The 13,869-nt window shown below is 30.6% G+C and overlaps 1 protein-coding gene across 3 annotated transcripts in view; it reads left to right on the plus strand.

Annotated features, from left to right (window-relative positions):
• The first annotated feature begins 1,742 nt into the window (after positions 1–1,742).
• Positions 1,743–13,869, plus strand: part of LOC105201594 (transcription elongation factor S-II) — a 35,422-nt gene continuing 23,295 nt past the window's right edge. The window contains exon 1 of one of the 3 annotated variants that reach the window (XM_011169660.3): positions 1,743–1,952. In XM_011169660.3, the coding sequence (XP_011167962.1) occupies positions 1,884–1,952 (69 nt within the window). In that variant the 5' untranslated portion in view covers positions 1,743–1,883. Of the gene's footprint in view, positions 2,086–13,869 lie in introns of all 3 variants that reach the window. The other 2 variants (XM_011169661.3, XM_039446681.1) reach the window with 2 other exon arrangements.

Consider the following 13,869-nt stretch of genomic DNA (forward strand, 5'->3'; position numbering starts at 1 on the left):
ATTCATCTTTTGCTTACTTTCTATTTTAAAATAAAAATTATTGTTAGTAAATATTATTTTAATAATACATGATTAGAATTATTTTAATAAATAATACGTCATTAAAATTATTTTATAAATAATTAAATTACAAGAATTTAAACTAACTTTTCCGATGGTCTCTGCAAATTAACAAAATCACAAACTCAACTTTTATTACGGAACACAGCGTAGTTAGTTACAGTGTAACTAACTTTATTATTAAAAGGAATATTTTTGATAGAACTTTCGGAATACACCCCCAGATTTGTCGCTATTTGTTAGAATCGTCCAATTAGAACGAACAAACGTCCGTTCTAATTGGACGATTCCAGAAAATGGCGACGAACCTGGGTTAAAACCACAGGTTTGTTTTCTATTCCTGCACTAGACTGCACTGGAACGTTCCTTCTTGCTTTCGCTAACTTTGAAACATCTATCTATTTCATTTTAAGTGTACACTTATTTAGAGAGTTCAGGAACAGAAAACAAACGGTTGATTTCACTAACTTTCAAATATATATCTATTTCATTTTAAGTGTATGTACAGTCGTGTTCATTATAGTTGTGACACTTTTTCTTTGATGGTTTTTGGAATGTAGCCTTGCTCATCGAGCGGCGAACGTAATTGGCTGGATCCACAAGTAAGAACCAATCATGTCCTCAGCTCTCGATATAGTTGCGCGTTCAGAAACGCATCTAAGAAAAAGTGTCGCAACTATAATAAACACGACTGTACATACACCCAAGCAAGGTCCGTGGATTGGCGTTGGAGGGGAAGGAAGGTCGTTGCATAGCCGCCATTTTCGAGACAGCGAGTCAGTGTTAGTGTATGTACAGTGCGGTGCAACGATTCGAAGGGTCATAGTAGATGGCTGACTTACCAACACCACAATCTAGCATACATTGTATATGTTAGACTGTGGCGTCGATAAGTCAGCCATCTACTATGATCCTTCGAATCATTGCACTGCACTGTACGTAGATAGTAAGGTACTACAGCTATTAGTTGTGTGAGTGAGCGAGTGTGCAGTAAAAGTATTGCCGCCGCCATTTTCGTTCCACATCGTTGAAGTGGATGCAACGATCTTCCTTCCCCTCCAAGACCTCCAACCCTAATCCACGGACCTTGCACCCAAGGACTTTGATTCTGTCCAGGGGGAAATTTTTCAAATTGAGAAGTTGCTATCTTTCTACATACTTACACTTCATGATTAACGTAACGACCAATAAGCTCTAGTCGTTTATTTAATCATGAACTGCGAGTATGTAGAAAGTGGTGACTTCTCAGTTTGGAAAATTTCCCCATGGACAGAATCAAAGTCCTTAAGTGTACACCCAAGGACTTTGATTCTGTCCATGGGGAAATTTTTCAAACTGAAAAGCCGCTATCTTTCTACATACTCGCAGTTTATGATTAATGTAACGTCTAGAGCTTATTGGTCGTTACGTTAATCATAAACTGTAAGTATGTAGAAAGATAGCGACTTTTTAGTTTGGAAAATTTCCCCATGGACAGAATCAAAGTCCTTGGGTGTACACTAATTTAGGGAGTTCAGGAACAGAAAACAAACGACATGTGTTTTCTATCTTTCTATTGAACATACTCGTAATTTACATTCCGGGCAAAAATGGATGAGGTCGCTAGTGCGCCGGGAGTTTTGAGCGTTACAGAAAAAAGACCGGCATAGCGCCTCTCAGGTTCCTCTCTGCCCATAGACTTTAAAGACTTTTAGTCTTCAAGTTCACCGCTTCGTGTCGCGGAACTGCAATCGTGGGATACGATCGTGAGCGTAAGCGAGTGTTGTTCGAATTCACGTTTGTTTACAACCGATTTTGTGCAGTAATTTTGTGTGGTCACTGCAATGAGCGCCGAGGAGGAAGTGCTGCGTATACAAAAGAAGCTCAACAAGATGTCGAGTGGAGACGGGACGGTGAGTAATAAGTGAGTAAAATAAAGATCGCAGTATACTGGCCAGAGTGCGCGCGCGTTAAGACGAGATCTTCCAACGCAAGAATAGCGCATTTCCTCTCGCAACGATGGGTGCTTTCCAACAACTTAAACAGGTGATACTGTATAACATGGAGTGTTAACTTTTCCTTTAATCACAAGTCGACACAAATACCATTCTATCTTTTTTTGGTATTCAACGAGTAGTAAGATGGAACGACGCTTGTGTCGACTTGTGTTACTAAACGGAAAGCTTACAGTATACAATTCAGTGCTTTTTAACTGAAACAAGTCATCACAATCATACTCGACTAAAATGCTGCGTATTTGATTGTATTGTTTTGTATCACTTCTCATACAGAACAGTGCTTTCTACTAATGAAACATTCATATGTGACACAATGTCGATTTGTAGTTATAATGTTGCTTAGTTTTTCTTTTTTTATTTTATTACATTTTACATTACCAAAAATTTAACATATCCATGGATCTAGATAGAATATATGAATCACAATTATATAAGAATATTATAAAGATATCTTATATGCACTTATAAAAGGCAAAAACATCATGACGTTATGGGTTTGTTTTCTATTCCTGCACTAGACTACACTGAAACATTGCTTTTCATTTTCGCCAACTTTAAAACAAACCTACATATTTTATTTCAAATGTACAGTTGTGAGCTAAAAGGTTGCAACACATTTTCTTCTATGGTTAGATAGTTCGATGCTTAATTGGTTGGATCCACAGGTAAAAAGTGACGTTCACCGTTCAATGAGCAAGTCTATATTCTAAAAACAATTGAAGAAAATGTGTTGCAACTTTATAGCTTACGACTGTACATTAGTTCAAAAAGTTCAGGAACAGAAAACAAATGATATGACTCAATATAGAGAGTCTATGAAATGGATCGAGTTGAAAAATTGATGTTATATTAATATAAAAGAAGATAATGACAATTCTACTGACACTTTTTGTAGTTCCAAAATTCTTTATAAAAATAAACAAGAGTTTTGCATTTTTTATTTTCTAAAAAAAAACAAAAAATATGCTAATTTTGCAAATCTAGTATGACTCCTACTTTCCCTCTAAATACAAGAAGACATTACTACTTAATAAGAGTTCCAGTTAGTATTATTCAAGTTTTATCACTGATTGTAATTTGAAAAAAACTTAATAGATTAATATATCTTTTACATTTTTACTATGTTTAATATTTAAAATGTAAAAAAAATGTTAATTGTTTGAATTTTTTAAAATTATAATTAGTAATAGAATTTGAATAGTACTAATGGGAATTTTTCAAAAATATTTATTATTTTCTTTTATTTTAAAGAGGGAGAAATATTTATTATTTTCTTTTATTTTAAAGAGGGATTGTGCTAGATTCCTGAAGTTAGCACATCATTTCTTCGTTTTTGTTTTTTTTATTATAAAAAAATGTGGAACTTTTGTTTCTTTTTATAAAAAATCAACTCCAGAACTACGAAAAGTGCTGCTACGGCTGTAATTATTTTCTTATATTAATAAAATGTGACAACTTTACAGGTCTAGGAGTGATACAAAACGATATAACATTAAGTAAAAACTTGTTAATTACTTTAATCAGATATTAACAAAATTTGAATATGTTAGATACAATACTTTATATTAACTATTTCGGCTGTTGGCTAATACATCACTCCATTTGTTTTTGAAGGAAAAAATTAGACTAAGAATTTTTTAGGCACACTGTATTATGTATGCCTGTTTTCCAACAAGATACATAGATGACACAGTGTAACACTCCATCACAAAGTGTTTTAACTGTAATATAGATAACACAGTGATACACTTAGGGTTAAAAAAAAAATAAACCTAGTAAGATTTTTTTTAGGTTTTTTTATCTGATTTTATTTTTTGTGCGTTTTTATTTTTTGTAGTCCTCTAATGGTTAACAAAATTCGTTATTTAATTGATAATTTTATTATGAAATAATTTTATATTAATTTATTTACGCGTTTAATTTATTAATTTATTAATTAATATAATAGACGTACATATATCTATATATAAGGGGCATTCCATGCCAAATGGAATCTTTGGATCTGACCATTTTTTATTAAATTTATTTTTTTGCAAAACGTGATTCTATCATGTGTATGTATGAGATTTTAAAATGTTTGTTATCTATAGTAGATTTTTTATAAATTTGCTGAAAAAATGGAGTTTTTAACTAATTCATATTTGAAGAATTATGAAAATTAATTAAATTATAAAAAATTAATTAAATTGTGGTATACAATTTTTTAATTCTTTAAAAAAAATCGAAAAAATGATTTTATTATGTATGAAATCTCAAAATATTTATTATTTATGTTAGATTTCTGTAATTTTTTTAAGAAAGTGGCGTTGAGAAATCAAATTCTGTATATTGTAATTAAATAAATAATTGAAGGAAAAATTACACATAACTTTTAATAATTTCATTTAAAAGTGTGTTTAAAGGCGAAAATTTCAGTTTTTTTAATTGTTTACGATTTATAAAATCAAAGTTATACCAAAAATTTTTCAATTTTGAAAAAAATTAATGTTTGAAAGTTTTTCTATAAAAATACTCGATCTTTGATTTTTGCACGAAAATTTTGACTTTTTAGATACATCCAGAAACGTAACCGTTTACTGAGCGGCTAAGTAGCAATTAAAGATAATTTCTTCTGGATCCAACCAATCATCTTCAAGTGCTACTCAATAAACGGTTGCACTTCTGGATGCACCTAAAAGGTATATCCAGAAACGCAACTATTTATTTTGAGTACTACAACTCATATTCTTATCTTTCAATCCAGATAATCATATTAAGCTTTAGAAGCTTAATTATATCATTACTGAAACATGGTCTAAGATCAGATCTTTGTTGTGTAACAAGAAACAAGTTCTTATTCTTAATCTCTTTACAAAAAACGTATTTTGTGAAAATGAATGATTGTGCTTAACATCTTTAATTTTTAACTAAGTTTGTTTTGGATTTATAAAATTTATTTATTAGAGCTGCGTGTATATCCATTTGTAGTCTTAAGAAATTGTGACTGTACAATTGTAACAAGTTGTATCTTAACAAGTTGTAACTTAACAAGTTGTAACTAAGTGCTTTTATTTCTCTTCTTTAGCAAAATTTTTGAGAAGCCCATTGTACAGTCAAATTTTTCTATATAATCTAAGCTGTATAAAAGAAAACGATTAGTTATTAGTGTATCAGAAATCAAGTTTAGAGCTCTAATTGTGTTCCAACAAAAACCTTACACAGTGGAACTTTACATAGTGTAACATTATACGTATACAGGATGTTAAATAAAAATATTCAGCATTTATATAGTAGATAGTATACATACTGAGTAAAAAAGCTTTAGTGATCATAGGTCGAAAATTTTACCTTTTCTGAGATATAAACAGTTTTGTATATTAGCATGATGAATAACTTACCGGCTTCTACGTGTCACATGCAATGTTAGTATATCTCTATTTCTTGATTAGAATAATACGCTGATATTTTTAGTACGATATTTTATAATTATATAATCGTTAAATAATATATACATCTGCAATCACAGGTTGACAACTGACTAATTGCTAATAAAATTTTCTATTATGAAGTATGTATAGAAATTAAACAAGAACGTACAGAACGCAGTTTATAAACACTGATTGTGAGGTAAATATTACATGCGATATGTAGTAGAAGCAAGTAAGTCATTCATGGTACTAATATATAAAAATGTTTATATCTCAGAAATGATTGAGCTTTTGATCTATGTTCATTAAGGTTTTTTTTACTTATAGTTAGTATGAATTGCACTATTTACCAAATAAATGCTCAATGGTTTTTTTTAATATCCTGTATATTCAAAGATTCAAACAAAATACCGGGAGCTGGTTTATGAATGCGTTCTAATATCTTTCAATCAGTCAAAAACATTTCGACTTTCTTCTCCACCATAACCAAAGAGTGTTGATTGATTTTAAATCAAATTATAAATGAAAAGCAACATGTCGATTTGTGTTAAAAGTATCGTCAAAAAAGTTAAAACTGTATTCCTTAGGAAAGTAGTCTATATACACAAGTAGTATATATAAGATTTGAATTGTTTGTTATATTAAATAATAAAAAATTACAATAAGTATTATCAGGGTTGTTAGCGGACTGGAAATCATGGAAAACGTGAAAAAGTCATGGAATTAAAAAATAAAATATGGAAATAATTGAAAATCTGGAAAAGTTATGGAATAAAAAATGTATTAATCTAATTACTCTTTGCTGGTTTGAACTTGCCCAATGATAAAATTTAAATTTGCCGCTTACTGTAATTTATTTAGTATATCCAGTTGCACGGTCGCTCATAAAAAGTTTCTAAACATGTTCCTAGACAGTTCTATAACAACAAATTTACAATTGAGCCGATTTAAAATTGTATACATGATTGTTCATGGTTTAGCATTCTATTTTTATGATATTTTGTTAAACGATAATATTGAAAATGAATGTTTTGTCACTTTTTTTGAAAGTTTAAACAAGAGTTCACAATTTCAACAAATAGATATTGCAGTTGACTACTGGAATAAAACATTAGATAAAGTCTATGTAAGATATTTTGATTCAGTTTTCCTTGGTCATTCAACTACAAAAAATCTTTTATGTGCGTTTAAGAGTGAACTGAAAGTTTTAAATTTAAGACAAATGCTATAAATCTCTATGGACCTTAATATATACTTAAAATTTATTAAAAGTTTACAGTTTTCTATTCGTTCCGACAATAATTCAAATGTTTCTATTTTGATTCTATGAATTAATGTGGACTTCATATTATGAATAGCAGCTTAAAAATGGGAGCAATTGAATGGAAATAATTAAGTTTTTAAGAGCTATATATAATTTATTTTAAAAAAATCTTTGCAGAGTAGATTATACTTTCTATTCGAAATCAACATTGTTATCTTTAAAGTTATATGTTGTTAGATGGCTAAATAATTTTAAAAAATACATAGAACATAATCTGAAAAAAACGACAGAAATGATAAAGACATGAATACTTATCTTCTCTTACAAAATAATTCTTGACGCTATCAATGATAAATTGATAAAATCTAAATTAGAATTTTTTTCATTTTGTTTCATTTTAGAATCATTTTTGATTGAATTTCAAACAGATAAACCTATTCTTTTTTTATATATATTTTTTAACAGGTATAATAAGAGATCTCACGGTTTGTCTGAAGTTTTTGAAAATATGTAAAATATTGAAAAAATTAATCTCAACAACAACAATAATAATAATCTTTTTTTTTGCTAAATATATTGAATTAAGTTATTCAATTCATAAGCTGCGCAAATTGAAAGGCTATTCAGAAATGTTTTAATTTAGAAATATATGTCAATGTTAAAAACTATTTGCTTAAAATCTTTGGAAAAATCTCTTGAGTACTCATTATATAGCGATAAGTTTTTTTGTGATCTTATTTTCTTAGCAAGGTTTTCTAATTTTTATTTAAAGTGATGTAACTCTAAAATTTCTCGAAGATGATTAACTATCTGATAAGGAATGATTTGATATGATAAGGAATTTGATTGAAAAACAATGTAAGTCTTATTGGTAAATGTTTCAATAAACTGTTGAAGGAGTGCAAGAGAGAGAACCAAAGAATTGATTATTTTTGGAGATGTGTTCTTAATGATAAGTTTACTTTTAATGAGTTTTAGATATTTACGAAAGAAATATTGATTCTTCAGAGAAATGCATTTATTGAGAGAGGGTTTTCAATAAATAAGGAGATTAAAATCAAAGTAAGCAATCAATTGTTGCACAAAGACAAATGTTTAATGCAATTCAAGCTTCTGGTGGTTTAGAATTGAAATTAATAACAAAATGATAATTATGGCCCGTAATTTATACCAAGAATATTTCATGACGCTGAAGCTAGCGGCCACTTCCAGCGGCCAGATCCGAAAAGCCAGGGGCGAATAGTGGTGCGGCGGGGCCCCAGGCAATAAATTGCTTTTTAAGACGTGTTTCTATAGAAAATTCAATGAGAATAATACATGTAATGTAAATTGGGACATAAAGAAACTGAAACATATTGAATTTTCCAGTATCGCGTACTTATTGTTTATTAAAAATTTATTACTAACAATTAACGGATACATCGTATACGAGTCACACGCATGGTAATAGAGCTTCAGAAAAAATTCTAAAATGTAGGATAGGACATGAGAAAACCGAAAAAGTTTGAATTCTTTAGTATCGCGAAGTAATTGCTGATTAAAAAATTATTATTAACAATTAGCGACCACGTCGTGTAGAAGTCACACGCATGGTGGTAGAGGTTCAGAAAAAATTTTAAAATGTAGGGTGGGACTTGAGGAAACCAATAAACTTTGTGCTTTTTAGTATCGCGCACTCGTTATTTATTAAAAAAATTCAAACGTGTAGCGGCCAGAAGTTACACACATGGTAATAGAAAATTCTCAATTATATACTTGAACATTTGGATATGAGAACACTTTATATTTTTGAAAATATGAATAAACAAATAAAGTTGCTGGTAGTTAGCCCAGCGTATTTTTAAATCCAAATGGACATGATTTGGATTTTGCTGTTAAAGATATTGCATTGAGGCTTTTAGGACAATTCATATCACTGTTTAATAAAAGCGCGTTTGATTTTATTGTGCGTTTTTCTTTTTTTATTTCACTTTTGGATTTTGTAAGATATGTCGCAATTCCTTTTCTTGCATTGTCCATATCTTCTTCTCGAAAAGGCTTTATTCTTCCTGTGGCTATAATATATGCCCAGCTACAGACATGGACACCGCAATTACCCTCAGCATTGGTACTGCCATCGAGTCCAACCGTTATTTGTGACGGTATGTCATTCGGTATGAACAATGTCCAATCATTCCAGATTACGTTTATTTTCATCTGGATGGAACATTAATATCTTATTTAAAATTATCTGATTAGGGTTGCCATGGAGAGAATCAAAATGTATTATTACCTTCTCTTTAGGTAATACCGCGAGCAGCGTCCAATGATTGGAATCATTTATTGGAATGAGCCAAGCATCTTTTGTCTATGCATTGAACAATGTACCCCATTTTCTAAATCTGTTATTGAGAGTGCCTCTTCATAGAATGCTCTCACAAAACATAGTATCGAACACAAGTAAAAAAAAATTTAGACGTTCAGCTTCACTTTGCATGCACTAAAAAAATGCATTAATTATTTTATCGCTAAGATTTCCTAACTGATTTGTATGGCTGAAATGTCATAAAACTATCATTTGTGAGGTAATACCCATTTATGTTAGTTTGTATGCAAGGGAATTTGTCAGGATATGTATTGCTATTCGAAAATAAACTTTTCTCTGTATTTAGCTGTTCAACATGATTCAACAATCATGGAATTTTGTTCAACATCCTCGTCGCAATTCATAGAAGCAGATAAAATGTTGATACTATCATCATCATTATTCAAGTTTAATGTTTCAACTTGCACCTCAGAAACATTAGCTAATTCTAACAGCTGCGGTGTAAAAGTAGGCTGCTTACCGATAGCAGAAACGAACTTATCATATTTCAGGAATCTGTTTGATCTTAAATGTCCTTTCTGTCGTCTTTTCCAACTTTCTACGGGATTATTATCACGTTCCTCACTTTTTTTCTTATTTTGTCTCGTGGTCTTTAATGAGAATTTTCGTTCTTTCAAACTTCCCTTAATAAATTTAAAATTCTGCATGATGAGTCGTGGCGCAGGAATTTTATAATGATTTTCCACCGGAGCATTGTTGTCGCGATATAAACCTACTTTTGTAAGATTTATAGCAAACCACAGTGGAAAATAGGGCATTAAAAAGTCTGCAATATATCGAACAAATTTTTGACAGAAAAAATTATTTTTGGTGTCAGTGCATGTTGTGTCTTTTAATATTTTTATCTTAATAGCTTTAAAAATTTTCCAATACGGAGAGTTGCTCGTTGTAGACTCTGCCTCTTTTTCTTCCGCCTCCGATAATGTGCATTCCTCTGAAACCTCTTTGTTGTCACTATTATCATCGTAATTATTATCCTCGCCATCGTCTGAATTGTCATCGTCACTGTCGCTTTCTTCTCTTTCGCTTCTATCTCTTCGTATAGCTGTAATAATGGAATCAAAGTTTTTCACTTTTTTAGATAGATCAGATATTTGTACAAACAACTCGTACATTTTTGTAGTAGATGTTACGCTGTTGCAATGCAAAAGCTTACTGGTATGTATGCCAATAATTGTACATTGCAGCCATTGGTTCTTTTTATTTGGAGAACATTTTTTTCCTTTTTATATAACAGTTTTTATAAAGTGAGAAGAACATATATGAATAATGATAAATTTCATTTCATCATAGTTTTTTTTCTCGGTGATATTGAATATCAATTGAATATATTGCCATAAGGTCATGTTATTAAATGCCGACGAATATGCATGAAGCAAGACAAGACTGAAATCCGTCTTTTATGAACACTTTTTGTCGTTGAAATTTTTTTCATCATTATTACAAAAGTTTTTAGATGACCTTCTATAGTGACAGCATCATGCTTTCCCGAAATTAATTCAAATATCGGTAAATCCGAAATTTTTTTCTCCCGGAACGACCATGCAATAATAATAATAAATAGTATTGGAGTGCAAATTAATATTTGATTTTTGTACTAACGCTAAACTCCAGTAGCATCCAAGTATAAAAATCGTTGTTTTTGCGAAAAATAATAGCGAATTTCTTTTTTGGTATACATTGCTACTGAAAATGGTTTCACCGAGAAACTTTGAATGTACCCGTCGAATATTTCATCGCGTACGTTCATCGTAAATGTTCATTTAATTTAGACAAGAAATTGATGAAATTTGCATGAAGATCATTTTTTGAATGGTTTTCGCTGGATATTTTTTGAAGAAGTTCCCCAGATAATGCAAATTATGCCGAATTCAAATTACCCATTTTTAGAACATCTTCTGGCGTATCATTTAGTAGTTTTAATTTTAATGCTAAAGGTGACAACTTTTTAAGCTTTTCCGCATATATTTTTCTTGTTCACCCTTGCACAAAACGACAATGATTTTCGTTGTTACTGTGATCAAAATCACCTTCTGTAAATACTAATACTGTATGCTCTCGATGCGGATAAGCAATTGCCTCTTTCACGATAAATTTATATTGTGTGCATAATGTATGTTTACATTTTGCAAGAGCTTGAAAACTTTTGCCACTTTTACACTGCAATGAGCATTTGTGCCATTGTCAAGTTAAAACGCAATACGAATATGAATACGTGATGCTAAATATTTTATCGAACTTTTTAAACCAGCTCCGCTTCAATTTCTTTTTAGCCCAGGAATTTTAGGATTTTACTTCGGAAAAAATGCCACCTAGCTAAATTTTTGCACACACCTTTATTTAGGCATTATAAACAAAGTGCAAAAAGTCCCCATCGATATCGTGTTAGCTTCAAAAGTTATTCGAGGTCAAAGGTCACAAAAATTGATTTTTTGTGAATATCTCGCTTTCTATTAGTTGTACGTCAATTATGGTTATTATAAAAATTGTAGATTGAACTGTTCTCTACAAAAAATGTTCTATACATTTTTCATGTACGAACAACCGTTTTCACGTCATACGGCCAACAAAGTGTCCGCAGAACACTAATAGCAATACCTTTGTTTCCACACCACCTTTGAGGTAAAATATAAGGCGCGTTTTTTTTACATGGTTTTCCCTGTAGGCTTAATCCATATTTTCTAAAAAATAAATAAAATCAACTAAATTATACATTGGATGGTGTATTAATGAAGAATTAAAATTGAAATCAAGAAGCAAAAAAGTAAAAATGCGATGTTAATCAAGTTGCGCAAAAGTTGTCATAGCACAAATAAAAAAATGTTCCTTGTGCGTTGCAGTAAATAAATAAAATTATTCTTCCTCATCATTGCTGTGAATTTTAGGCATCTCTTCTATATATACTTCTTCTCCTACTTTGCCTTGCACATTTTTATTTTCCTCTGATATGAAAGAATCTATGGTGTTAATTTCATAATATTCTGATTCTTCTATGTTAATATTATTATCAGGAGTGACATTCAAGCATGACCACGACAATGACCACAAACTGCAGAGCACGGCAATCCCACTTTTCTGCAGCCACAATTAGACCCACAATCTTTTGTACAATTACAAAAAATTGTGTTGAGAAGTGCATCCGGCGCAGGTGGTAATGAAGTTTTTATGGGCTCCAATAAATAATGATTTATTACCCATCCCCACTGTTCAGGATCTATCTCATTACCTAACCAAGTTTGTACCTGGTAATAGACGCGATATAGATGCTGTTGAGCGGCTGCAACTGTTGGTGGGAGTAAGGATAATTTGACAGATGTATTGAATCTTATCAATTTAGCGAAGCTCAAGTATCGGTAGTTATTAATACAAGATTCTGTGATTGGAGCTCCATATATCGCCAAGAGAAAACGTACTCCATTATCCACAATTACATTTAGTGGACAATTTTCCTGATTAAATACTTCTGCTGAACGCTGTAAATCTTGACATTTCTGTAATAACTTCAAAGCTTTTATTTTTCCTTTATTGAAGAGTGCAGAAGTCGTATAACATCTAGTGATAGCATGTAAAAATAAAAGATGTTCTTTACAATGAGTATAATTGCCGATGCTGTCAGAAGAATACTATATATTTGGTTGACATCACGTTTTTACCTTCTTGACTTCAATTTTAGCTCTTTATTGACATAACCACTGTATACTTTAATTTTGTTTATTTTTTCTAAAATAAGGATTAGGTTACAGGAGAAACCATATAAAAAAAAATGCGCCTTAAATTTTACCGAAGTAAGCCTCTTTTTTGATCTAAAATTTCTGGGCTAGTAGCTTTTCCTACGTTAAATCGCTCAATTATTGATCTAAAATTAAAAAAATATAAAATGTAATGTAAAATACAATATAAATAAAACACAATATAATATAAATAAAATAAACATGACAAGAAAACTTATGTTAAAAATATTGATAAATGATGTCATATTTTTATGTTCTGTTAAATGTTCTCTGTATTATAGAATAAATGTGATATGTATGTTTAAGAATATAAATATACACACACTATGTAAGATATATTTTGAAACATCTAATATAATTCAGTTTTCAATTTCTATACATATTTGTATTTTATTTGGATTTTTAACTTACCTATATGAGTCTGGAATTGCAAAACACCATAAACTTAACAGAAGTTGTTTTTCTGTAGGTATCATCTCGTTGCCTTCAGTAGTACGAACCAATTTTTCTCCAATTTCGTCTAACACGAATTCAAATGTTGAAGGTAGCATTCTAGAAAGCGAATCTAGATTGAATAATACAATTATAATAAATCATAGTAATAAAGAACTTTGACCGTACAATTATAATAAATCATAGTATTAAAGAACTTTCTTTTTACACCATGGACTACGCCAGCCAGCTAATCGGCATTGCGAAAAGCGGTCAACAATACATCGCGATAAATGCGACCGAAAACGCATTTCACGGATTTTTATTAATTTTTTTATTTAGGATTTGAGAAGAGAAGAATAATGAGGATTGAATATGGGACTTTTCGAAACTTTCCGGGACAGGTGTTTTAAGCCACCCCTACAATTACAATATTTGCAAATATAATAAAAAAGATAATATTGAGTACATACAAATAAGAATAATATTATAGTACGTAGTACATACCGAAAATGAGCTTTGAATTGCATAGCACTAAACGATGGAATTATATTTTTAACATAATTTTCAATTCTAGGTATTTGATTATTTTTTAAGATTTCTTCTGTAATGT

This window comes from Solenopsis invicta, chromosome 1 (genome assembly GCF_016802725.1).
Source record: "Solenopsis invicta isolate M01_SB chromosome 1, UNIL_Sinv_3.0, whole genome shotgun sequence".
Lineage (NCBI taxonomy): Eukaryota > Metazoa > Arthropoda > Insecta > Hymenoptera > Formicidae > Solenopsis > Solenopsis invicta.